At 42.4% G+C, this 27,097-nt stretch overlaps 1 protein-coding gene across 5 annotated transcripts in view; it reads left to right on the top strand.

Annotated features, from left to right (window-relative positions):
- PPP1R12B (protein phosphatase 1 regulatory subunit 12B) overlaps positions 1 to 27,097 on the top strand; it is a 145,353-nt gene that overhangs the window by 110,114 nt on the left and 8,142 nt on the right. For 2 of the 5 annotated variants that reach the window (XR_010916859.1, XR_010916861.1), the window contains 6 exons: positions 12,488 to 12,504; positions 13,136 to 13,283; positions 15,415 to 15,519; positions 15,814 to 15,867; positions 17,087 to 17,137; positions 23,471 to 25,004. Coding sequence is in view for 3 of the 5 variants with exons in the window: in XM_067531427.1 (XP_067387528.1) it covers positions 12,488 to 12,504; positions 13,136 to 13,283; positions 15,415 to 15,519; positions 15,814 to 15,867; positions 17,087 to 17,137 (375 nt within the window). In the remaining 2 variants the exon portion in view is untranslated. Of the gene's footprint in view, positions 1 to 12,281; positions 12,505 to 13,135; positions 13,284 to 15,414; positions 15,520 to 15,813; positions 15,868 to 17,086; positions 17,138 to 23,470; positions 25,005 to 27,097 lie in introns of those variants that run through there. The other 3 variants (XM_067531427.1, XM_067531429.1, XM_067531428.1) reach the window with 2 other exon arrangements.

Here is a 27,097-nt window from a genome sequence, read left to right as displayed (position 1 = left end):
ATGGGCTTATTAACTACTTAGTTTGCAAACGTATTGCACAAAGACAAGAGCAGCATATCTTAGATGCTTAAAACATGAGTAACTGCATACAATCTTATTTGTATGGATATGCAATCAAAACCAGAGTTCTGTCACTTCTAATCCATGAGTGTTGTCCTTGTGCACTCAGACATTGGTAGAAATGTTTAATTGGATTACAGTCTTGGAATAGCTTTGAGTATAAACAGGTCTGACGGTCCCTTTGCACACAGTTTGACTTGTGAGCGTTTTTATTCGTGTGTCAAATTTTTAATCCTGTTTTGGATATTAATGGTTTATTAGGTAAAACTACTTAAGTGTCACTTGACTTGCTTTTTAACTGCAAATGTATTCTAGAAAAGGCTTCTTTGTGTAAATATTCCTAGAGAAAAATTTCTCTGGGTTCTCTCCTAAATGTCTTGTTGAGTTATTCTAATTGCGATAAATTGGAACTGAATAAAAATAAGTTGTTTTCTGACATTTTACTTCTGGACTGCTAACTGATTAGAGGGGCAGTAGTTTATATGCTATCTCCAGTTATCCTGTTAAGAGTCAAATACTGTAACTAACTTGCAGTCTTTATAGAGTTCTAACTTGGCCAGTGTTGCTTTTCTGCATTTGGTTGGCTTGTCTCTGGTCTAGGAGACCAGTTTATGGATAGGAGTCCTTTCTCAGGGAAGATGACACTAAGATGGTTGCAGATGACACTAAGATGGGGGAGTGGTAGATACCCTGGAAGGTAGGGATAGGATACAGAAGGACCTAAACAAACTGGAGGATTGGGCCAAAAGAAATCTGATGAGGTTCAACAAGGACAAGTGCAGAGTCCTGCACTTAGGACGGAAGAATCCGATGCACAGCTACAGACTGGGGACCAACAAGCTAGGCAGCAGTTCTGCAGAAAAGGACCTGGGGGTAACAGTGGATAAAAAGCTGGATATGAGCCAGCAGTGTGCCCTGGTTGCCAAGAAGGCTAATAGCATATTGGGCTGCATTAGTAGGAGCATTGCCAGCAGGTTGCGGGGGTCTTCGTTCCTGTGCGCCGGTGAATATTATTCCAGTTCTGCTGCTCCCCAACAAAGCTGTTGCTTAGATGGCTGAGGAAGGCATTGCTTTAAATTCAGTTACTTTTCCAGTTCCTGAGCATTGCCCTAGTTTTTACACATGACTTGTTGGTATATGGAAATTTATTGTATTTATTGACCTTCTAGCTACCTGTAAGCCATCTATCAGTTGAATTGCCACTGTGATAGTCTCTTACTTTTATTGGCGAGAACTCTTCAAAGGCAGCAAGGAAGTAATAACGGGAGACTTTCTTATGAAGAGTCTTAGTCTTACACCTGACTAGAATTCTGCCTGTTAGATTTTGCTCATTTATATAAAAGTTAGCATGTTCAGAAGCTTGTTTTGCTTCCTTAGTCAGTGACTGGTCATAGAGTGGAACGCAGCATACCATCTTTGATTTTAAAATTCCCGACTTGAACTGCTACCATTTTTACCTGGGCTATTTGCTGCTGAAGTGTCTGCTGGTTCAGTTTTAGCTTTCAAGTAGCTTGTAAATGAGTTGGCTGTTTAGCTTTCATGATCACCACCTACAGAGAAGCAGAAGAGTTTGTCAGCTCCTGTTGCTCTAATCAGGAGATTCCTCCAATCTCCATATTGTACTGTAGTCCCTAAACATAGCAACATGATGAAATGTACATCAGTTCCATCTTCATTGCATGTCTACACATTAAAATAATTTCTTAAAATAAGTATATGTATTTTATCAAATTTTCACCCGTAGAGCAGATTGTAAAACTAAGATTGCTTTTGAATGCCACAAAATGCATACGTTTCTGTTGCATTTTATTTTGCCCAATTTTTAGCTCCAGTTCCAGAAATAAATACTGTCCTTAATTAGCTTGGCTGCCCACAGAAACTACTGATGCTAACATCATGATCTCTAGAACAGAGGTTCACAGGATTGTTAAGAAACCTCTTGTGATTCAGGGCACTTGCTGATGGTCTGAACGGAGCTATGTGATAATGCCGTGCTCTCAGCAGAGAGAAGAGGAGATAAAATGATCAAAAGGGGACAGTGTGACTAATCAATGCACTAAATATTTTGTTCTTTTAGAAATAAGTTTGCTAAGCATATTGAGTATTCGCCTAATTACTTTTCTGTGTAATTGTTTCATGTGATAGTTACAGTTGCCCCAGTTACACATTTGCAAAAGGTAGGGGAGGTGTTCATATGACAGAATTATTGAATGTGCTCCACCCTCTGAGAAAGTAGGAGTATCTCTGCTTTAGGCAACTTGAATTTTGGCCAGTTTCCAAATGCTATAAATGTGTGTTTAAATCCCCACTACTAAAACCTGGAAAAGTCCAGACATGCTGTTTGAAGGGGAGGGTAGCAGAGAAGAAGCAGCAGTCTTACAGACCTATGACCTTCGGGAAATTTAGAAGCAAAACCAAAGTCTACCCTCTCCTGTGTCACCTCGGTGCCTGGTTTTTATTTCCTCTTGAAGCTGCGTGTCTGGAGGCTTGGGGCTAAGATCGTATCACTTCTCTGCAAAATGAAATTTTTCACCAATAAAATTTGATCTGTCTTCAAAAAAAAAAAAAAAAAAAGGGAAAAAATTTTAACAGCCACAAAACCAGGTTTCTGAATTATGACCTTTACTAAATTAAAATACAGTCCAGAGCTACGTTTAAGTAGAGAGCTTTGTCCACGTGGGTTTGTGGTAATGAAGTACAGCTGTTGTAAAGCCAAAGGGCCATTGTGAGAGAAGAGATTGGGAACTGAGGCAAGTATGCAGCCTATAGTAGTACTGTTGAATTTTAGGCCCACTTTAGGATTAGAGCAGTGCAGTAACGACACGCAGTTGTCACTCAGAATTATAGTAGTATGTATTTGTTTCTGATTGTCAATGCAGATAGCATATGTTTAATTGCCTAAGCTGTTCAGTTTGTCTCTGAAACTGCTATTTATTCTTGGATGCTCCTCTAATAATCTGCTCCAATAAGAGCAAGTTTTATTAAGCTATGCCTGCTGATTTATAGTTTGTGAAAACATACTTTGCATCAGATTTATTGGGGCTTGGGGGTTATTTGGGGGTGGTTTGGTTTTATGCGGTTATTAATCACATGCACAGGACTTGTAATCCTTGCACTCACACAGACATAAAATTGGAAAGCAAGCTGTGTTCTTTTTCAGCTCTGGCTAATAGGAAGCTGCAGAAGTATGCCTCTGTCAAGTCAGTAGGCTTATTTTGTTCAGAGACACTATAACCTCAAGAAGCACTAACAGGTACTCCAGGCCACCAGTTGGGCACACGGTAAGAATGGAGGTCTTTGTTCTACTGCTCCCATTCTAAGATTGCATTCCTCAGTTCTTGAGTAATTGATGTAATTCCAAATAAATCCGTGGGGTCAGAGGCATTAGGAAACTGAATCATACACTTGTCGGATCTGTATGTGCATGAATAGGTGTGTGAGAACCTACAATAAAGTAAGGTCTTGTGTATGTTGGGTCTTTTCCTCAAACCTTGCTACTGTTGCTACCAATTCAGCTCCTCTTATGGTAATAATGGTGAGAGAGAGAGAGCTCTAGCCTAAATAAGGCACCAGTGGTTGCTGTCATTTTTTTTTACCGGTTATACCAGTGGAGCTGCTCCAGTGGGTAGCTACTGTGGAAAATCTTAAGAGGGGGAAGCTGGTATAAGCAAGGTGAAAGGGATGTTTTGTTCTCTTCTTGACAAACAATGCCTCATAACATCAGTGGGTGTCATGCACATGTGGGGAAGAGAGAAATGCCCCTAAAAGCAGATGACTTTTTTTTTTTGTTAATGTAAATAGTGGATTCTTTGTAACTTGAAATCTTTAAACCATGATTTGAGGACTTCAGTAACTCAGCCACAGGTTAGGGGTCTGTTACAGGAGTGGGTGGGTGAGGTTTTGTGGCCTGCAATGTGCAGGAGGTCAGACTAAATGATCATGATATACCCTTCTGGCCTTAGAGTCTGAGTCTATGAGCTCCAAGTTGTTTTAAAACCCAAACTCATGAGGCTCGCTGGGTGGATACTTGCCAACAGAAGATTAAACTTCAGGAGGTGCATAAAACTTGGCCTTTTCACTGGGAAAGGTGACAAATGGGGCCTGGCTTGAGCTATGCTTCAGGATCTCATTAATTGGTAGTCATTTTAGCATGGTTATTAATCAGACAATATGACACAATACAGCTAAACAAATCCCTTGCAAAACATCCCAGAATAGCCCAGATTTTCCCAAGCTTGATCAGTTGGAGATGTTACAGCATAAAATGTTCCTGGGCCCCATGTATTTTCTTTGGAAGAAATGTAAATATTAAATTTTTTCCCATCCTTGCAGGGTCAGATCTTGGCCACAGAAGAATGCAATTGAAGGCTATTAGGCCAATTTCTGCTTTGGCAAGAGAAGAGATTAATTTCCCCTTCTGGCACTGCCCTTAGGGCTGCATTTTATCTTAGGCTTTCTGTAAGGAGTTTGGTTTTAATTATACTTTACTGAACATCTAATAGCTGTAAAAGCTTTTGCGTTTTTTAAAGGAAGTCTCCAGTGTTCCATAATCCGAACACGTTTCTAAAATCAAAACCACATGGTGCTCCTGGCTCTTCTCAATCTCCTGGCCATCCAAACTAATAAATTGCCGATACCTAGCTCTGCTTTTTAATTAGAAATGGGAACAGAGTAAGCCCAATGAAATCCTGGGCAGGGAGGGTTGGAGAGAAATAGCTTCAGATGGGAAAGTTGAGAGCAATATTAGGATAACCTAATACTGGTCTGTTTGCCCCCCTTGAATCCTCAGCATCAACCCACTTCAGAAGCGCTATGTTCTGCCAACCAATCTCGGCTGGATGAGATTCCCCCGGGGCCTCATTAGTACCCCTTCTGGATTGGCTAGAGAGGTTGCTGAAGAACAATGTAAGGCACTCTCTGCACTGTGCCTGAACGTGGTGGTGCTGCTGCTATCTGACTCCAGGGTCTGATGCTTTGAATAGTTCCTTTGTATGTGATCATGTAGTTTCATATCTAAACTCCACAAGGGAAAGAGGGCAAGCACTAGGGCTTACCAAAAACTTGAGTTTGTGCGAATACACTCTCCCTTTTCCCATGCTCTGGTTTTACATCTTTAAAAGACAGCACCTTCTAGAGCTCAATGCTTCCTAAAGAAATGCTGGGACATCGGTTTAATGCTGACTCAGCAAAGCATATCACCATCTGTATCACTAACGCAGCTCCTTGGTTTTCATTGGTCTCCTATCCGCATATTGCCCCAACCAGACCCTGTGTGGCTTCTCAGAGGTATGATCTCACAGATTGAAGTTGTAAGGGGCTTCACATGTTTCTAACTTCAGCGAAGCCTGAGGAAAATGAAATGAAGTGTGCAAAACAAACAAGGTAACATTTGAAATTGCAGTTTTAATGCCCAAGAAACAGGACAATTAAGGTTCTGATAGTGTAGCTGCATTGCAGTCCTTGGCATGCTTTTAACATACCATAATGTAAGGTATCCATTCAACAAAAAACAGGAATAGATAATACCACTCTTGCAGTGTGCATGTCTTACTGAGTATCAGTGTGATCTTACTGTGGTAAACTTTTATCCTTCCACTCGCTTTCTCTCTTCTCTTCCCATCTCCTCATCCCTCCTCTTTAGGAGGTTGAGATCTTCAGCTCTTACTTGTAATGCATGAGTTTAGATTTTCAACTCTTTGGGGCAGGGATCAGGTCACTGAAGCACATACCACACTCCACTGCTCATTTATCATGTTTGCTTTGAGGCTGAGGTAATGCTTCAGGGCCCTTAACACTTGCATTTTGACTTTAAATATAACGTTTAACAATGCAACTTGTTGCTGTAACATTTTTTTTTGCATTTTTTCCTACAGTCTTTTCAAAGGGAAAACTGGTGGAGGGAGAAGCACTGGTCAGTGAGATAATTGTCCCAATGCAGTTTCAGGAAGCATACGGCCAGAATTTTAGAAGAGCTCATTGTGGACAGTTGGGTCAGATTTTCAAAAGAACTGGGCATGTTGGGAGCTGAGCTCTTTTGAGAAGCTGGCTCCATTTTTGGGTGCTGACTATTTTGTCTGAATGTCTATCTTTGAACAAATTACACTTTTTTTCACAATGGAGAAAAATTTATTTTCTTCCACTATCTTAAGATTATGTGAAACCTTTCCTTTGAAACTTTCACACACAAAAAATTGGCCTTTGAACAGAGATCAACCCTGGAAAATGTCAGCCCCAAAAGTTATTCCTTCCCCCCTACACCCGAAAGCCTATGGTCAAATGAAAGCATGGTTGTATGAGGGAAACTGTTTTCCAACTTTTAATTACAGTAGGGTTATAATGTGGGTTCCTGTTTTCAAATCCAGCCTTTATACAGTTGTTCACCGGAAGTCCCGGCTTGGACAAACCTAGAACTTAATTATCTTTCTCTCAAAATATTACTTTAACTGGATCATTCTACTAGAATATAAATAGGCTGAAAAAAACCATCCAAGGCCTTCAGACCTTCGGAATAACATACTAAAGAAGCTTGCAAATTCAAAATGGGGAGCGAACCCAGCAACAGTGAGCTCTGCCGCACTTTGCTATTCAACTGACAAATATGCATGTCCAGTGTGGGAAAGATTGGCTTATGCAAAGAAGCTGGGCCCTGTTCTGAATGACAGCTGTCACTACATCCCAGGATGTCTAAATCCAATAGCCTTTATGTGCTTGCCAGAATTGTTCCACCGGATATCAGCAGATTGGTCACAAGCAAAATGGAATGATTATGACAGGTCGAAGATACCAGACGTCTGCAACATAGCCACATCCTGGCAGTTAACTGCCTGAACTAACAAAAGCTTTCTAGCGGCAGTGGAACCAGTTAAAAAAAATCACTGATGGCCACGTGACTGGAAATGTGGCACATGTGGCTAGAAATACTCAACGAGCATGTCAGAATGCACATCAGTGTTGCTGAATGCCGAAATGGGGTTACTCCAATGACCCCCACACAACTGTGGTGAAACAGACCATGGAATATCTGCTGGTCTGCCAGCTCCTGGAGGAATTGTGCACCATGGAAGACCTCTCCAGGGCCACAGACCAGGCCATATCATGTGCCCAACACTGGAAAATGCTATGATTGTGGGTGGAAGGACACGACGATGATGACCATGGGAAAGATGCTAAGCTTTCTGAAGAGCTGGAATCTGGGGTACAAAGGGGAAAATCCAATTATTTCCTGTAAATTATGAACTTATTATCATAAATTGAATTAATTTAACAAGACACAGTCACACACATTTCATGTACACCCAAACCTACCCCTCAAAAAAAATGGCAGGCAGCCGTGACTTTGTAAGCTGTGGTATAAAGATGTTTTTAAAATAACCACTGAGGGGGCTGTTTAGCTAATTCTTTTTCTCCAGTTCCTAAATGCCTGTGGGACTGGGGAGGGTGCCCTTCAGTGTCCTTTCCGGCAGTAGTTTTGGCCATAATGAAGTAAGAGGAGCCCTGCCTGAAAGGATGCCACATGAAGCTCATCATGGAAGGGAGGTCTTCAAATAGAAGAAAGTAGAGCCTGAAGATGACAGGATGCCCTTGTCTCTCTCCTTCGCTCCTTTCTGTCAGTAGTTTAAAGTCTTTCTTTCCCATCTCTTTGTCTCTGTCTGTTTCTCTCTCTCTGCAGGAGATTTCCTTGGTTTTTTGAAAAAAGTCACCACATTTTACTTTTCATACTGTGAAAATGTGATTTCCCCCCCCCCCCCTTCCCTCCCCAATTCAAAACTTTTTTTTCCCCGCACTGCCCTCTTGGGGCTGTTTCTTTGAAAGAGACCTGCCTCAAGATTGTTACAGAAATAAACAGTCCCGATGTAATAGCTGTAAGACTTAAAATTAAGTGGCTTATTTCCATGACCACTTGACGCTGTAAGAAAAGCTGTCACTGAAAAGGATTAGCATATTGGTCCATAAAACACTTGAATAATTTTCAACAAGCACATTTGTTAATCACCTCATCCCCGGACCTAATTCCTCTGTCCTGGTAAATGGAGAAGATTGAATCATTTGAGCCAAAAGACATTGGGTAGCTGTCCGACTTTTGTGCTGAAGTGAGATATTTTGTTTCAAGAAGCAATTTTTATTAGAGCCGCTTACAAAAGAGCACTGGGCATAGCTGTGTCAGACAGTAAGGACACACATGGGAAAGTATTTCAGAGCTACTCAAAGTAAACATCACAGTTTGAGATGCCAGTAAAATGTGGATGTTTTCCTCCTTAACTTACTAAAAGTCCATGCAAGCCTCTTAATTACAGCTGATTGAATCAAAGGCTCTTAGGAAAATCAGGCACATGAGGAAGCCTAGCCTTGTGATTAAAACACTGAACAGAAGAGCAGAGCTGGGTTGAATTCTCAGCTCTGCCTAAGTTCAATTTTTCAAAAGCAACTTAGGCACCTCTGTTTTTTGGAAAGTCAGTGGGATTTGGGCTCAAAGTGCGCTAAGACGCCTTTGAAAGTGGGATCGTCTCCTGAATCACTTTGGAGTGTTTAAAAATGTCCTCATTTCTCTGTGCCTCAGTTCCCCATCTGTAAAATGGGAAAGAACAAACTTTCCTTATCTTGCTGCCTATCAGAACAAAGCAGTGTTGATAAGGTACCCAAATGCTATGGTGATGGGGACCACACAATTGCCTGCATGCAGATAGTGGTTATCTTTTCTGCCCATTCCAATAACAGCAGAGACACTAAGGGGAAGATTTTCAAAGGTAGTTAGGTGTGTCATTGTAATTTATGTCTTTTGAAAATCTTCTCCTTTAAAATGTTATGGCAGAGCTACTTCAAGAATTATCAGCTGGCCCTGAACAGGGGTGCCCAGAGTATGGTGTGAGGGTAACATAAAGGATCTTGCAGCTATAAGTGTAGAAAGAAGACTGAGCTAATTGCTGGCAGGTTTTTTTTATGGTGAACTCAACCAACAAAGGGATTTCTATTCACTTATCAAGTGCCGTTTCAGCTGAACACACTCTTCGCTCCCCCAGCCTTGAACTGTTATGTAGAGTTGCTTTGTATAGCTACACACTTGCCAAGTTTCACTCCAGAGGTGGCTGTGTAATGAAGTGGTCCCTGTGTACTGTTTGCACAGCATTTTTGTTTGCAAAGCACTTTGAAATACTTCTCTGTTGCTATAGAAATGTGAGATTAAGTGATGAAGAATATTTAAGTACAAACATGTGGCAGTGTGCACATGCTTCTGATACACGTTAAGGTTGTACTTGAGTTTAAGCTGGAGGCAGGCCTCATGTTTCTGGAAAGTTGACAGCACAATCCTGTGCTGTTCCCAGTTGCTGTGTTCTTGCTCCATTTCTCTAAGCAGGATTTTTATCCCCCCTCCCCCCTTGCCTGCTCACAAGAACTGTATAGCCAAGGAGAGTATAGATAACCCTTCATTACATATTTCTCCATAAACACGGAGAAGCCCCTGGACTTCAGACGTCAATGGAAATGCTGAACTATCTAACAAAACTTGAACACTAGTTTTGAGGCGTAGATGGACTTTTCACTATTTGTTTGACGTTGCCTCTCAAACTGCCTCTCAAACTAAATCCTGGGTCTTAGCCCAGGACACCCTTAAAGGGTTCAGAGCTCACCTCTTGAAAATGGGGAACAAGTTATCCACCCAAGAGAGGCTTTTGGCATTAAATTTTACAGCATAGCTGGTTAGCTCAAGCCCAACAAAGGAGAATTAATTGAGGAGCATGGGATAAAAATGGGGCCTAGTCCTCCACTGACTTGTGCCGTCACTTGCACAATGCCAGGAGGGTGTAAAGCATTAATACTGTGGTGTAGTAGCATTCTACACCTGTGTTAGAAGTGACAAAACTGACAAGACTCAAAACGGGGAACATTTTGGTCCAGTGGGCATTAGATTGTATAAATAAAACACAAACATCTATAAAACCAACACAGGGGTTACAGAGATGATGGAAGAACTGGTGGGGACTGTGCTTGTGATGGTGTACCCTGCATCATCTATGCCACTACTGTTTGACTTCTGCGTTTGTAAGTAATGGAGAATGTTCCAACCCAGAAGACTCTTTTTTAGCAAATGTGGCTTACCGCAGCTAATCTCTATAGCAGATTGTTGTGCCAAGGCAAACTATACTAACTTATTTTATATATAGATTGGCTCAGATTGTCTGTGGTTGAAGAGCACAAGTGGGCTGCAGCAAATGCAGTGCTAAGAATAGAACTGCAGGGGTGGTTTGGAGGTTGGTTTAACTCGCAGGGAAATGCGCTCTGCACCAAAAAATTCCAAACTACTAGACCCAGTGCTCTGCAACCAAAGTTTCACTACACTCAGGTGCCGCTGTGTCCTCTCTGAATTCCTGAATGGCTTTTGAAAAGAGTATTCCTTCTGCTGGAAGTTTGCATGAGGTGGGAGATGTTCAGCCATGCAAACAATGTTGATTTGCGTTTTTCCCTCACCAAAGGCTCTTAAGCAAAGAAAGCGGTCATGGAATAAGAAGGGAAGGTAACTGGTTAAAAAATAGGAAACAAAGGGTAGGAATAAATGGTCTGTTTTCAGAATGGAGAGAGGTAAATAGGGGTGTCCCCCAGTGGTCTGTACTGGGGCCAGTACTGTTCAACATATTCATAAATGATCTGGAAAAAGAGGTAAACAGTGAGGTGGCAAAATTTGTAGATGTTCCAAAGCTACTCAAGGAAATTAAGTCCAAAGCAGACTGCAAACAGTTGCAAAACAGTCACAAAACTGGGTGAGTGGGCAACAAAATGACAGATGAAATTCTCTGTTGATTAATGCACACTGGAAAACATAACCCCAACTATAGATATAAAATGATGGGGTCTCAATTAGCTGTTACCACTCAAGAAAAAGATCCTGGCGTCATTGTGGATAGTTCTCTGAAAACATCCATTCAGCTTTTTTGACTGCCGCTGCACACTAACAGAATGTTGGGAATCATTAGGAAAGGGGATAGATACTAAGACAGCAAATATCATATTGCCTTGTTATAAATCCATGATACACCCACATCTTGAATACTGTGTGCAGATCTGGTCATCCCATCTCAAAAAAGATATATTGGAATTGGAAAAGGGCAACAAAAATGATTAGGGATATGGAACAGCTTCCATCTGAGGAGAGATTAAAAAGACTGGGACTCCTTAGCTTGGAAAAGAGATGACTAAGGGGTGGGATATGATAGAGGTCTATAAAATCATGACTGGTGTAGAGAAAGTAAATAAGTGTTGTTTACTCCTCATAACACAAGAACTAGTGGTCACTAAATTAGATTAATAAGCAGAAGTTTTAAAATGAGCAAAAGGAAGTATTTCTTCACACAATGCACAGTCAGCCTTTGGAAATCTTTGCCAGGGGATGTTGTGAAGGCTAAGACTATAACGGGGTTCAAAAAGAACTAGATAAGTTCAAAGAGGATAGGTCCGTCAATGGCTATTAGCCAGGGTGGGCAGGGATACAAAACCATGCTCTGAAGTGTCTTTAGCCTCTGTTTGCAGAAGCTGGGAATGGGCGATAGAGGATGGATCACTTGATGATTACCTGTTCTGTTCATTCCCTCTAAACGCCTGCCGTTGGTCACTGTCAGAAGACAGGATGCTGGGCTAGATAGACCATTGGTCTGATCCAGTATGGCCGTTCTTATGTTCTAGCGTCTAACACAGATACGCTGGGGGAAGGAGAGAGGGCTGTCTTTCTTTCTATCATGCTTTCTATGCAGTTCTCATTTATCTTGCTCAATGGATGCTTCTTCCATCAGGGTTAGAAGGCATGCATTCATAAAAAGAGGCACATGTGTGTGAGTCTAAGGGAGAACTGACAACCAATGAATGAAAGTTTTTGTGACAAATGCCCCTTCCCTGAGTGAGATTTGGGGTGCATTGCGCACAGACTAGAGCAGTCTTCACTAATGGCTATTTTAGGCTTGCATTTAAGGATGTGTAAAACCTAAGCCATCGTTGGCCTTGGTAGGGACAGAATTAAAGTCAGCCTAATGTGAACTAGATGAAGGAAGTTAACATACAGCCAACTGACCTAGAACTCCCTCCACGTAAAGGAATCTCGTTGCAATCTTTTGTTACAGATGCACTCCCACTCTCCCATCAGACTCCACTTTTCTCTCTGAAAGTCATCCACAGTGTTATGGTTTGAAAACTAGGATTTTGTCCAGTGTCTTCAATACTTCTCCATTTCTTTTCAGATAGGTTGAAATGCTGCAGTGAAGTCATAGCAACTGAGAGGTTGTGGGAAAAGATCAGAGTTTTGTGGCCTGGAAATGTGAGAGAGCTTGCAGCCATGTTCTTGGGACTTGCTTTCAGAGTTGGAAAGTAGCTCTTGAGTTGAAGTGTTAATGGGTCTGTCAGTCGCTAATCCTGTTTTCTTTCTTTTGTCTCCCTCTTCCTTTAGCATGAAAGACTTTCCAGGTAAGAGCTTTACCCTACACACTTTCTAACTAATAGGTATAAATAGTATATTTGTCTTGCCTCCTACACTCACAGCACTCTAAATGAGTAGCATTTCCTGCTTTTTAGAGATGAAGCTGGGGCCAGGGGCCATGACTGTGTTGATTCCAAAAAGGTATCCCATGATATAGTTCTTGCCTCATGCAAACCATTCTTCTTCCAAAAGAAATGACATAGGCAGTGATTCAGCAAGGGGGGAAAAATGATCCCATTCCCTGTCATTTGAATCGGTGGGGAAGCTCTCTGCCATCAAGATAGAACCATACCTTGGGGGAAGGTTTGGTAGAAACTACTCAACTGTATGTCCTTGTTTGGTGGGGATGGGGCCAATACATGGTTTTCTGAGTTTCCAAGCTGTAGGTGACCACAGTGGCCAGGAGTTCCTAATGTGAACTTTATTTAAGCTTTGCACTGAGCTCCAGAATAGTAGTAATGATACTAAATCAGTGAATGTTCTGAGCTGCTTCTGGTAGTTGATGTGAGATGTTTCTTGGAATTCTTGAGTCCTGACCAGTCTTGGTCACACTGACAGCATTCTAGCTGTTCCCAGGCTGATCTCTACTTTGTAGTGTGGGATCTTGTTTGTTTTTAGGTTGGAATCAGCAGGTACAAGCCCTACCACCAGCGACTCATACAGCGATCGTGCCTCCAGCCGCTCCAGCGCCTACACCAGAAGAGAGAACCGCCTGGCTTCCCTCAGCAGTAGAACAGAAGAGGAGAGTAACAGGGACTATAAAAAAGTAGGGCTATTTTATATGTAATATTTCTATCCTACGTACCAGCTGTAGCCTTCTTGCAGAAACCTGGGTTCTGCTGGGAGGAGGAGCTGTGAAGGAGCAAAATGGGAGAGTTTTCAAAAATCACTAATAAGTTACCTTGTAAGCAAAGGGTTATTTTATCAGCCCAGCCATCACAGGGCTTGTTTCTCTTGACTTTACTGCCTATTGGAATCTCAGTCTTTCAAAGGTATAAAGAAGGACCCTGGAATCAGGGAGCCAGAGAGAACTGAGAAAAGGAGTGAAGGTGGAATGCACAGGACAGAGGAGGCGAGCAGGCTGCAGAAGTGCTCCAGCTCAAAATAGTTTGGTTTGTTAACAACATGCAGCTAGTTTGTAAAGCTTCTTTTCAGGGGAATTTCTCAAGTGACAAAGATGGAAGCACCTGAAAAGTAGCTACACCGTCTGAGTGGCATTTCAGAACGGCTTGTCCAGCATTATCGCAGGGTGATGTTTGCTCTGTGTTTATAACCACTGGTTTGCATGACATTCTTCATCTGCTTTGAATTTGCACCAGGATGAAACCTGGAATGCTGGTAGGCAGTGAGAACCAAAATAGATTGTTTGGTATTCTGAGCTAAGAGGAACTACTGTGCGTCCCTCCCTGGGCATTAAGCTACCAATTTATATAGCTAATTTGGAAGAGCCTAATTTCACTCTTGCCCTAATCCTTCAATAACTAAAGCTAAGGGGTGAAATCATTCTTTAACCTGATCTCAGAGCAGGGAGCAAATGTGAGACTGTGAATTAATATCTCTTTGTTCTCTCTCCCCATGGTTTATTTCCCTTTGAACACCATCCAAATGGGTCTTAGCTCCCTCACTTGAAACAAAAAGGAGGATTCTCCGCTTCAGGGTTAAGAGCTGCTCAACACCTCACCTTTTGCAGCAATGAAAGCGATTTCCTGCCTTGCTGGAGATGGCTCCAATTTCATGTTTGCTTAAAGGAGCTTCAGATTTGTACAGAGTATAATGAGTCTTTGAAGTAAAGCTCCAGTTGGCTATTCCTGTATCATAAACTGAAATTGCTAGAGGATCTCAACTCCTTGGGTCTGGGCAGGGGTTTGGAGATGGTCTTATAAAGTGAGGGGCTGGGCACAATCAGGAGATATCAGTGTGCCAGAAATGCAGGCCACATTAGGATGCTGTCATATATAATTGCACAGTCACATAGAGAGACAGACACCCTGGTGTCGTGTAAGAACCTGAATAGATCAGGGAGAATGAAGAACCCTGAATATAATTATTAATTGTGGGTAAATAAAGCCCAGCTGGAGTCTTCGTCTACAGACCTTCAAACATTACTTTGATTAACAGAAAATAAAATATAGTAGTAGCAAGTCAAATCTGTATGAAAGGTGAACAGATTAACATGATCTTAACTCCCAGGGGATGTAAAACCCTTAAAGGCACTTCATTCTAGTTTTTGAATAATGAGTTATGGTGAGAGAGGATTGCATCTGAATTAGAAATCAGCATCTCCTTAACAGCCATTCATCGTGCAGGACTGTAACGTTCCAGCACAGTTTGCCTAAAGGTGTTTGTCTTGCCAGGCTGAGAGATGGGAAATGCTGATGGACTTCGGAATTGGTGAGGCTGGTAATCTTTCCCCCTGGTAGAACGCCTTAAGTTTTCTCTCCTCCTTGAAATAAAACCATATAAGAACAGAGCAACACACACTCAGCTGAATTATAGGTTTAGGAATGGTCGGCCAACTTAATGATGTGGTCTATTGAACCTCTGAGTTCTTTATTATATGAAATGATTAAGACAGACAAGCCATTCTTTAAAATGCCCTTTTCTTTGTCCACTGGCTGTGGCTTTAAGAAACTACAAAATCCACAAAGAATCTTAATTTCTTTTATCGGATCAGTTTGTTACGACACAAAAAAACATCCAAAGAGTAGGAGAGCTGAGCATGTCTCAGAACACTTGCTCCCCCTTCTTAGAAAGTTGTGGCAATGCAGAAACTGCTCTGAAACCTGCTACTGACATTGAGAGCTGTGGAGCAACACTTGTATCCATGAAGTTGTGACTGTTAGCCAGACTCATACAATGGCCGCAGAGCAATTCACATACCTTGCTTCCTATTTCAGCTCTATGATAGTGCATTGACTGAAAACCAAAAGCTGAAATCAAAACTGCAGGAAGCCCAGCTGGAGCTGGCTGATATCAAATCGAAACTGGAAAAAGCAGCCCAGGTAAGGAGGAAAGGGGCTCCAGAACTAGGGAGATGAAGATGAAAGGAGTGTGTGTTGGCTGATGATTGGATGTGTTGGTATGGTTTCCATAACAGAAAATTCTTATGGCTTATAAAGTGCTGTAGAGCCTCTAAAAAGTGCAAATCGAAGAGCAAAGTATGATTGTTCATAGTAACTACATTATGCTCCTTATAAAGACAGCTTTCTTAGGTATAGCAGTTCTGTCCATTCCCCTTGTGCTGAACCCGGGCATGCCTCTCTGTTTTAATAACTGTCTGTTTTTAATTTAAACAGCAGAAACAGGAAAAAACCTCTGACCGATCAAGTATGCTGGAAATGGAGAAAAGGGTATGTGTTTCCTGTGTCCTATTTCTTTGATATGCATGTTAGTTTCTGGAAGGAAAATGTTAATTAAAAAATAGACTGTTTGTTTCTGCCCCAAAAAATAATGCTTGTGATAGTACATGGGTTCTGATCTCCCCACGCTTTTCTGCTCACTGTGTAACACAGTTAAACTTAACTTTCTACCTTATCACAAGTTGCTTGGGAACTATAATTTACCTTTCATGGTGTTGAAGGGTTATTGGCCCAGTGTGACAATTCCTTCCACATCCTCTTCGTTTTCACTAACAAAAAGCACCAGCTCAGCAAAAAACACCCAACCCTTTCCAATCAAGTGGGTATTATCTTCTTATATTTGAAATATGAGCCTGTGAGCTCTGCCTTCCCTTCTCTGAGCAGTCAAATTTGCTGCAGTAGATCAAAGACTAAATTGCCATTCCTGACTAGAGTGATGCTTTAATCCCATTGCTTAAACTGTATTTGATTGATTAAATTTTGGAGCTTTCTGCTGATTGTGAGGATGGGGTTTAAATCCAATTCCTGGAGATCTGAACTACTTGTGTGCAGACACATACCAGTGTTATGTCTTTCGGAGACGGTCACATTCAGCATCCTTAGTTTAGACGGTAGCAAAATTCTGTTCCTCCTTGGCCTGCAGCCTGTACTGTCTTAATCTCATCAGATCTCTCCAGTTAAGCAGCACTAAGCCAGGTCAGTACTTAGTTGAGGGCTTTCTACAAACATAGGCGCTGCAAGCAATGGTGGTGGCGATCGAGTCGTTGCTTTCTTCCTCTCTGAGAGGGCTCAAGCCAATACTGCAGCAAGAAGTCCTGAAAAGCTGTGGATACTAGATCCCATAATACAGTTTCATAAAAGGGCCGTAACTGGGCTTTTGCTCAATTCCTGTTCATGGTGGGGAGGGCAGTTCTGCCTCTTTCATCTCCCCCTGTGATTTCAATCACATACAGCTTTCTTATATCCTATCTTTCAAATGGTGCGTCGTAATGCTGCATGTCAGTTTAACAGCTGCCATATTCTGCCCCAATGATGGCTGCTCTTGATTGGTGGATGAAGTAATTCCTACTTTTGTGACATGCTCGGGGATACTTTTCTGTGATTGTCACTGTAGAAATATAAGCTACTATTTTTTTCTTCAAAGAAAAGGTATTGAGTTTTTCCCCTGTTCTGCTGCTTGATCATCTGTGTTTTACATGTTTCTAAACAGGAGAAGCGAGCCCTTGAGCGCAGACTTTCTGAAATGGAGGAGGAGATGAAGGTATGACAGAATTTGCTCAGCCCTTTTTCCCTTCTGGGTTTAGGGTTAATGACTGTAGGATTTGCCATGCGAGAGTGAAGTACGTTGTGTGGGAGGAGGTGCCCAATGTAACCCTCTGTGTGCCCCTTTATGCAGTCATGACTTGACTTAATGGCCGTGTTCTCAGCGCATGGTATGATGCTAGAATTGCTACACATTATCACTCAATCAGCTGCATCGTATGTTGGATCTATGCCCAGGCCGTTTGAGCCCACAACAGTGAGAGCTATTTCGGCCAGAGTGCTTTCTGAAATGAGCCCCTTGTTATCTCCTGGGTGAGCTTTGGTGTGCTGATCCTGCGTGCCCGGGAGCAGTAGGCAAGCTAAAGTTCAGCCTTAATGTTTCACGTCATGTGGACTGGAAAGCCATAGAAGTTTGTCAGGGAAGTGTTGCTGCCTTTGAGAAGTCACACACAGCAGCCAGGAGGAAACTTAAAATGATTGTACTTCTGCCTGCCCTTCTTAAAGCACATTGCTGGAAGCAAATCTCAGTGAGTCATCTTGGAACAGAAGATTGTTGTCAGACTTCCCTAGGTTTGCTCCATTTTACCTCCATTGAAATCTACAGAGATGCTCAGCAGCATGCACCTTCTCAAAGCAGCGATTGCCCCCTCAAACACTCCTTTGCTTTGCCTCTTTTCCCTCCAATCAGCTGTTTGGAAGGACTGCTGTCCTGGCTTGAAAGCCCTGGGAGCGCTCATCTGGCTGGCAGTGCTCCAAAATCAGCTTATTCTGATGGGGAGGCAGCCTGTTGTGCTGTCCCAGTGAAGCTAAGGCATTCAGCTGGTTTGCAGTGTTACATCATTGAATGCCCCTCTTTGTTCTCTCTCCCCATGGCTTATTTCCCTTTGAATGCCATCCAAGTGGGATGTAGCTCCCTCACTTGAAACAAAAAGGAGGATTCTCCACTTCAGTGTTAAGAGTTGCTCAACCCCCTCACCTTTTGCAGCAATGAAAGCGATTTCCTGCCTTGTTGGAGATGGCTCCAATTTCATGTTTGCTTAAAGGAGCTTCAGATTTGTACAGAGTATAATGAGTCTTTGAAGTAAAGCTCCAGTTGGCTATTCCTGTATCATAAACTGAAATTGCTAGAGGATCTCAACTCCCTGGGTGTAAGCAGGGGCTTGGAGATGGTCCTATAAAGTGAGGTGCTGGTCACAATCAGGAGGCATCAGTGTCCCAGAAAGGCAGGCCACATTAGGACGCAGTCACATATAATTGTATGTTCGCATAGGAGACAGACATCCTGGAGCCATGTAAGAACCTGAATAGATCAGGGAGAATGAAGAACCCTGAATATAATTATTAATTGTGGGTAAACAAAGCCCAGCTGGAGCCTTTGTCTACAGACCTTCAAATATTAGTTTGATTAGCAGAAAACAAGATTTAAATCCACACTTATTAGCTGGTGGGAGGGGAGAGGGGATTAGATGTTCACGTGTATACATTATTTTAACTATAACGACCAGAATAGTGAGCATTGCATCACCACCGAAAAATTGTTCTTGCTTATAACCATGAAAATGTTACTTTCAGGGTAACCATGTTCCCCCATTTTTATAGCAGTTGTACTAACAGTGGGCGGCTCTGTGCAAACACTTAGATTGCAGCAGTCAGGGTGTAAATCTACTGCACAGTAAGTGTCCATGTGGACCACAGAGCAGCTTAACCTGTGGAGTAAACAGGCTAATCGATGCCCTGTAATGGCCTGTCAGTTCTGTGTGCTTCAGTGCATTTGATGCTGACAAAGTGCTGAGACCTGCCTACCACAGCCCCTGGAATGACTCTTTTATTCTTTTCACTGACTGCTTTATCCATTCATAGCCTCACTTTACTGTGCTCCTCCCAAAGAAACCAGCCAAAGTGACCTTGTGTTAAAAGAACCAAGATACACGGACTCTGACTGCAGCTCTTCTGTGCGGCCATTACGTTTGGACTTGTTACTCTTACAGAAACTTAGCAAGAATGCTGTCAGCCCCCTGCTGTGTTGTAACATTTCTTGGCTGTCAGTCACGCATTAAGAGGGTATAAACTGCTGAGCTAGAAATTTTAAATGAGGCAAAGCTTCTGAGCACACAGGAGTGTTAGGAAAGCAGGCTGCCCAGTATCATCTTACATCTGGCCGTAAAGTGGGAAAATCAACATGGTCTTATCAGCTGAATGAGAACTGAAAAAGAATAAGCCTTTGAATCACTAATGTGTGAATGGCACCATGAAAACTAATGCATTTACATTGGGGTAGACCTGTGTGATGGTGCATCACTGCCAACGCCACCACCAAAGTGGAGCTGCGGATGCCCATCTTCCCCTTGCTTGCTATTCCTGTGTATTCCCACGATCTCTGCCTGCTGAACTGAAGTGGTACAGGATCCTAAGCCAGTTGAGCCAGTTCACTAGTTTTCTTTAACACTAAGGGCATAGAGGGGTGGCATGTGAGATGTGCCAATAACCAAACAAACATCGTGGACCATTAGCACTAGTGTCAATCCTGTAATTTTCAGGTTTCCTCCCGTTAGTCATAACGAGTTTTGAGTCTGTGTGTCAAGTTCCCTGTTCCTTTGGTGTTTGTCTAGCTCTCCTCCTGCTCTGTGCATGAGGTGTCCTCCAGAAGATTGTTCCCAACTCCAGTGAACGGGGAGAACTTCCGTCCCCTTGTCGCAGACTCTCTAGGGGGTAGAGAAGCAGGTGGGGGGTCACACACAGGTTTTGGGCATATAGGGTGGAAAACCTTTCTGCCCCATCTTGTGCTTGGAATTACTAGTAACTTGGCTCCCCCCCATTCATGGGCTTAGCCTGATGCTAAGGCAGCCGCCAAAAAGCAGAGAACAGCATAAATAGCTGATTCTGAAGAAACCTTCAGCGCATGAAGAGAGATGTGACCACAGACACGCTCCTGCTGAAGTGACAGAGCAGTGCAAAATGTTTTTCTGACTAAATCTGAGGTGCTGCTGATCTGATTAAAGATGCAGGAACCTGGTTTAGGGAAGCAGAAAGAAAATGAGCATTTATGCTGAATTCATAGCCTAAGCTCCCAAGGTTGCCCCATTCTCCTAACACAGGATACCAGGAACTTCCATTGAAATCAATGGAAGCTGTCCATATAGTGCAGCAGACGAGGGGCCCCGGCATTTGGTGAAAGATGTATGCACTGAGCCGTCTTGAAATAGCTGGGTGCTTAATGCATTGCATTTTGACTGATGCAGACCCAAGATGTTGCAAACCGAGCACAAGGGCAGCTGGATTGGGCTGTCTGCTGGTCGGTAGCCCAAGTATGAAGAAGGTCATTGAGCAATTGTAGCAGTCTCACTCAGGATCTGGTATTTGCTGTTGACTTTGGACCTGGTTTTTTGGTCCTTTACCAGGCTTTCTTTGAGTGTAATAACTGGAAAGCTAGCTTTCCCCACAGTGCTAAGCCTTGCTGTGAGTGTACATGCATCTCCACACACAGTAACCGACCCCAGATTATTATTGGTTGCAGTGTTGCTGAGGCCAGCCTCTGCTCAGATGCTGGCATTCTGAGGCTTTGAGCCAATAGCTGTACTGGAATATGAACATTGTCTCTAAATCAATACAATTCTTTCTCTCAAATACGTGTCTCATTTTACATCTTAGATCTATTTTATGTTTGTTCTGTTCCTGCCAGCCACACAACTATGAGCTTCCTCCAGTGAAACACTGCAGCTTAACCTGAAATACCAAGAGGGGACGCCTGTTCTCTTGGTGTCTGTGGCTTTCTTGCTGGCAGTATCGTAAGCAAATCAGTCTCTCAGTACTTGTCAATTTCAATCAGATTTGAGGCTGACTATTCTGGCCTAATAAAGGTGCATGAAGATTCCTAGTGAGAGACCAGTTTGGCCTGGACAGATTAAGGATAGACTGACTCATTTCCCTAGTGTCAGATATTGGCTCCCTGGGGTTTGTGAGGCAATTTCTTTCCAATTCCGTTACACATGTTCATTGCAATGTGCTAAAGGCCGTTGTTTGTTTTTTTTCATATTGATGTGTAAGCTCCACTCATTTTGCATATCAGCTGAATGTTAAATCCTGTGCAAATCCCCACTAATTTTCTTCTTGCACCAAATACGTAATTATGCCACCACTGACACCAGTGATGAATTTGGCCCCTTGTATCAAATGTTCACTGCTGCATAAAATGAATAGTGCTGGTGAATATAAAAGCAGGCAAAGTAGCAGTAGCTGTTTTGTTACTTATGATGAGCATGTAATTTAAGTGTGAAGCTACTGACATTTAGCCACCTTCCTGTATTCACCACTACTGCTTTTGTTTATCTTCCAAGGCTTTAGGGTTAGATCTCTTGGTTCTGTTACTTGTTCAATAAAATACTTCATCCCCTTCTTCCATTTGCTATTGGTTTATGGCTTAGGGATCTCAAATGGAATTTGCAGTTGCCTTCCTTTAATACACAGGGACAGCCCTCAGACATCACAAGTCCCAGCCTGCAGTGTCCCCTCTGGTGACTATAGTAAGCATTATTTTATTTAAATTGGGTGTAGTCCTTCAGCTCTTGGTAGGTTCGCCAAAGCAACTTATGGTTGGGGACAGACCGGCTGCTCCAATGAACAGAGGCCTCCTTTTTAATCCATCATATTGACTAAACTGTGTAAATGGCATTACCTTTCCAGTGGCTACGTCCCTTCATAACCCCATATCTTATGGCCATGCACTGGGAGGAGCATTTGACCATTTGAATTTTCAGGGAACACAAGATTTTAAAGTGACGTGATCAGGGCCTAGGGTTTTTTCATTTCTGAATTTAGAATTGTTGTTCTCACGACTAAGAGTTCCAGAGGGGTAGCCATGTTAGTCTGTATACAGCAAAAACAACGAGAATTGTTCTCATGACTGCTTCAATCTCTGCTCAACTTCCCCGTACCTCCTCCATGATATAGCCTTGTATCTAGCACGTGCTATACATCTGTTGGACTGGCTACTGGCAATGAGGAGCGGCTGATCCTGCTGGGAAAAGGAAACTGTGAAGTCCTCAGTCAATTCCTAACACTTGAACTTGGCATAAATATCCAGCATGTGTATTGCCATTCATGGCATAATAAGAATGTCATCTCTGTCTGAATAATGGCTGATATTCTGTTAGTGTCTGTGTTGCTCTCACTGTTTTTCCTTTTACTGTGTGTCTGCCATGCTTTCCTTCATCTTGCTTTTTCCCTCTCCTGTGGCAGCTATAACTGTACTGATCTCATTTTAAGGTATTCATCTTTAGCTTGCCCTGGGTCCACTGATTTCTTTTGCTAATTGAGAATGCTGTGTTCCTTATATGCCTGCTGTTTAGAAAGCTATCTAGTGCAGCACTGTTCAGGTAGAAATACATTTCTCTATTTAAAAAACACTCATTCTTTGGGAGCTGGGTGGCTCAAGGCATTGAACTTTCACTTACGGAGATCAGGGCTCAGATTTAGGTTGGGCGGTTGAGAGAAGAATTGAGTGGTGATTTCCAAGGGGATGCATGGACACATGCACTGCGCTGCAATTGCTAGATGCCCAGGCATGAGAATAGAAGGTGACAGAGTGGTGAGGGACACAGGATGGAATTGCAATGATGTAGCAGATGCATTGATAGAACTATGCATGTGCTTTAGTCTTCATATGGGGATGATGGTACTTGGCGATCAGAGGACTGTAAGTTACGTACATGTTAGACTTCCCTTTGCTGTCGGAAATAGCTCTGCAGGCTGGAAAGTGAAGGACAGAACAGTCAGCATGTGTTGCGATCTGTATTTTAAAAAATCCTCTATGCAGCTCTACTACAAGAAACCTCTTTACTACAAAAGGCTGCTTTTGTTTGTTCAGGAGGTCATGTGAAGAGGTAGAGTTAGAAATTCTTAGTTGCCCTGAGCTGCTTTCAAAACCATGGTCCCTGTGGGCAATGAGTCATTGATGTTAAACTCTTAGTCAATTGTAAGGGAAGTTCAAGTGCTGTACAGAGTTATTGTATGTGGCTTACAAGGACAGTATGATGGAACACAGCCCATAAGAGAGCATTGCCATTTTGCAGTGGGGTGAACTTTTCACTTAATAAAACAGCTCTTTGAGTGGGTTTAGCTCATAGCAGAATGGATGGTGCCTGAGGCTTCCTTTCTAGCACTTCTGTATGTTATCCAGCCTCTTGTGTGCTTTCACATCTCGCCACCTTGCTCTCATTGCTGTTCTTTTTTTTTAATTGCTTGTGAACTAAATTCACATTTCTGTGGCCTTTTATATCCTTGGTCTGTTTTGTCTGTCCGTCTTTCTGTCCACTCCGTGTCTCACTCTCTGCAGAACCTCCACCAGCTCCAACAAATTCACGCTCTGAGGCAGATGAATGAGCAGCTGTTGGCTGAAAACAGGGCCTTGACCCGGGTGGTAGCCAGGCTGTCAGCACCCACCGAACCCCCAGAATCAGAAGAGCTATAGTTTCTTCCCCTCCAGTTCACCTCGACTCCTTCCACTGTTGCAGGCAGGTCTTTACTCTTATTCTCTGAACTGTCCCTCACCCCTTTTTAGCTCTTCAGGAAGGTATCTGGTAAGCCTGTGGCTCAAAACACAGCATGCGAAAGGGGGGGTGGGCAAAGGCTTCCACTGTCCACCCTAAAAAAACCCCAAACTTTCCAGCATTACGTTGGTCTGTGTTTGAACCCAAGGTTAACTACATTTGGATTCTCTGCTCTTTGCCCCACTTTGGAGATGCTGGCCTCGTCATTTTTGCAAATCACTCAGACCCCAGAAATGAATTTTCCATGTGTGGGCTCAGGATCGGAGAGCATCGGCCTACGTAAATGGAAGACTTTAACCCCTCACCCTTTGTCTCAAAAATGCTAGGCCGAGGACACAGCAGGGGCTGGAGTGGATAACAAACTACTACTCAAAACTGGAATATTTGTCCTCATGCTCTCCTGTAATTCTTAATGCTGATAAATGGATGTTTTCTTATTCGTTTTCTAAATTCCAATGACTTTGCCAGCACTATCCATTATATCTTAAAGTGGGAGTATTTATTGCAGCATGTAATTGATCATAGCAAGTACAATGAATCATTATTTCACCTTGGTATAGGTGGATCAGAAATCAATAGCTGGCAACTCATACTCTCTGCCTATCACACTAGGATTATCTAAAGCAGTGGTTTTCAACCTTTCCAGACTACTGTACCCCTTTCAGGAGTTTGATTTTTCTTGTGTACCCCAAGTTTCACCTCACTTGAAAACTACTTGTTTACAAAATCCGACATAAAAATACAAACATGTCACAGCGCACGATTCTTGACAGATTGTTAACTTTTTCATTTTTACCATAGAATTATAAAACAAATCAATTGGAATATAAATATGGTACTTGCATTTCCGTGTGATATGTGAGCCTGTTTTTCACTTGTGAGTCTTGCCAGCCACCCTCTAATACCAGCCCTGCACTTATGATCCCCCTAAACCCCTCGTGCAGCCCTCCTGGGGGTCAGAACCTCCAAGTTGAATAACACTGATGAGTTGAATACTCACTACACTAAATGAGTTGAACACCTCCTGCAAGACCTCTGTGTACCCCCAGGGGTACATGTACCCCTGGTTGAAGACTACTGATCTAAAGTCAGAGTTAATATCCTCCGGGGGATATTGTGAATAAGCATTTCACATCTTAAATGAGAAAGCTGTTGATAAGTCTGGCACTTACCAGTTGAAAGCCGCGTTCTTTTTAACTTTAGTTGTATAAGGAAACAGTTTGTTCCCCTCTGTATTTTGAAGGGCACACTTTGACTGGGACTTAAATGCAGCATTTACGATATTCCCCCAGCAATCTGTTTAAAGGTTAACGTGAGCAGGTAAGAGGCATGCAAGATGCATTTGCTTTTTTCACCATTGTTAAATTTACTGCAGAGCAATCACTGTTTAAGCCGCAAAGTTGTCTGTTTCTATCAGCTTTGTACATCACGTGCCATGCAGTTAAGTCTCTTCTGTCATGCTTTTTCTTGCTCAGCGTTAAAGTTAAGAGAACTAAAAATGTAAATCCTAACACTGTCTCCTTCAAGCCCCTGTCAGTCTTCTGCCCGGTTAGTTCAGAGGTACATGGGCACACTCAGATATAATTATAACTAGGTAGGCAGTGTACTCCAGCCCTTGGAGAGGGGAGACATATTCGTATTCGAAATAAGTTACAGATCTTTGAGTGAGCGTGATTAACCATTGGAAGAAACTATTAAGGGAAAGGGTGGAGCCCCATCTTGAAATCTTCAGATCAAGACTGGATGTCTTTCTGGAAGATATACATCAGTTAAACACAAGTTTAGGTTCACTATAAGAGTACCTGGGCAAAATCCTCTGGCCTTTTGTTACAGGATGTCAGACTAGTTGCTCCCTTCTTGGCTCAGCTGCTGACTCATTTATCACCTTAAACAGGGGCCTAACCTCTGTTTCCCATCTTAAAAATGATGGTTACCCTCCTTTTTAAAGCGCTTTGATCTACGATGAAAACAGACAAGTATTTTCATACCTATTAACCACTCCACATACCATGATGGTGGTGCCATTTCTCAAAGGGTTTTATTTAATTTTCAGAAAAAATCCCCATCACTTCAAAATGTCTCCATCATTTTCTCTTTCCAGTTACACCTTTACTTATGTCACGTCAGTTACAAGTGAAGTATGTATGCAATACTTGAGCTCGTAAGATTCACTTTACCATATTGTTACATCAGGCAAACAACACTGGAAGGGATATCTTGAGGACTGAATTCCAGCTTCAGTGTTGGTTCAACTCGTTCACTGAATTGTATTGTATTGACCATAAAAGTGCTCACCTGCCTATCCTAGACATTGTCATCCTGATTTCTGTGTAACTTCTTTTACAAGACTCCAGTTTGCTTTCCAGTGAAACAAATAGGGAACCAGTACATTCAGCAAGTAGGGGTGAGGAAGGGGAAGGCATTTTAAAAGCTTGGCTTTCTGCAGTTTTCAGAAGTTCCCTTGTGGGTAGTTGGTTTCTTCGTGCAGTGCTGAAACTTTTTAGAAGTATATGTTTGTATGCAATACTTTAACTCGTAAGATTCACTTTACCATATTGTTACATCAGTCAAACAACACTGGAATCCTGGCATACAAACAGCAACCAGTGTGATAAGACTGCTTAGGTATGTTGACCCAACAGTTAGTGTATGACCATGCTGTGTCTTGCTATGAGCTGCAAATTGAGTTAGGAAGCAGGCGAGGAGCAACCAGATACCAAATGCTTTCCCCATTTCACATGGTCTCTTGGGAATTATAGTGATGTATGGTGTTCTCCATCCATATAACAGTGGCAAGTTAGTTTTTTCATTGGTAAAATTGGCCTATTGCTTAAATTTGAATAAAAATACCCCCAAACAAACACTTGCCTTTCAAGCCAGCACATATACCACCATCACAACCATTAAAAACAAAAGATTACTCGTTAAACCCCCATCTAACCCTTGCAATCCACAACCACATTACGCACACCTCCTGCCTCTGCCTCATACAAAACACTCGGACTATGTGGCATGGTTACCTTCTCTTTGGAATGTTGAATGCTGTTGTGCAGGGATAGACGTTAGTGTGAGCAGTGTAGATTTGTGGTTTAAGTGTGCTTTGTTGGCTTCATTGTTACTGGAGGGACTTGCTTAAGTGGAAATAGTGTTTACTAGTGCATTTCACTTTTGGGAGTTGTCTGTTTGCAGTTGTGTGAATGTAGGTGATCTAATGAGGAAGTCAGATTGTTTGGTTTTTTTCCAGTAGGGTTGTTTTGTGGTATGAGCTGTGTTTGCATATTTCCTGTGGAGGTGGAAGGAGGAGACCAGTGAAGTTGTAGGTGAAGAATTGTGGAGAAAATTAATTAGTAGCTGTGAACAGCAAGGGCTAGGTGAGAACTTAACTTGTGAATTCTTGGCTCCTTATGGATGTG

Source organism: Emydura macquarii, unplaced genomic scaffold (genome assembly GCF_026122565.2).
Source record: "Emydura macquarii macquarii isolate MOO-44397 ecotype Brisbane River unplaced genomic scaffold, CSIRO-AGI_Emac_v2 contig_3220, whole genome shotgun sequence".
Lineage (NCBI taxonomy): Eukaryota > Metazoa > Chordata > Testudines > Chelidae > Emydura > Emydura macquarii.
The sequence above is the reverse complement of the archived record's forward strand: the minus strand, read 5'-3'. Positions and strand labels throughout refer to the sequence as shown.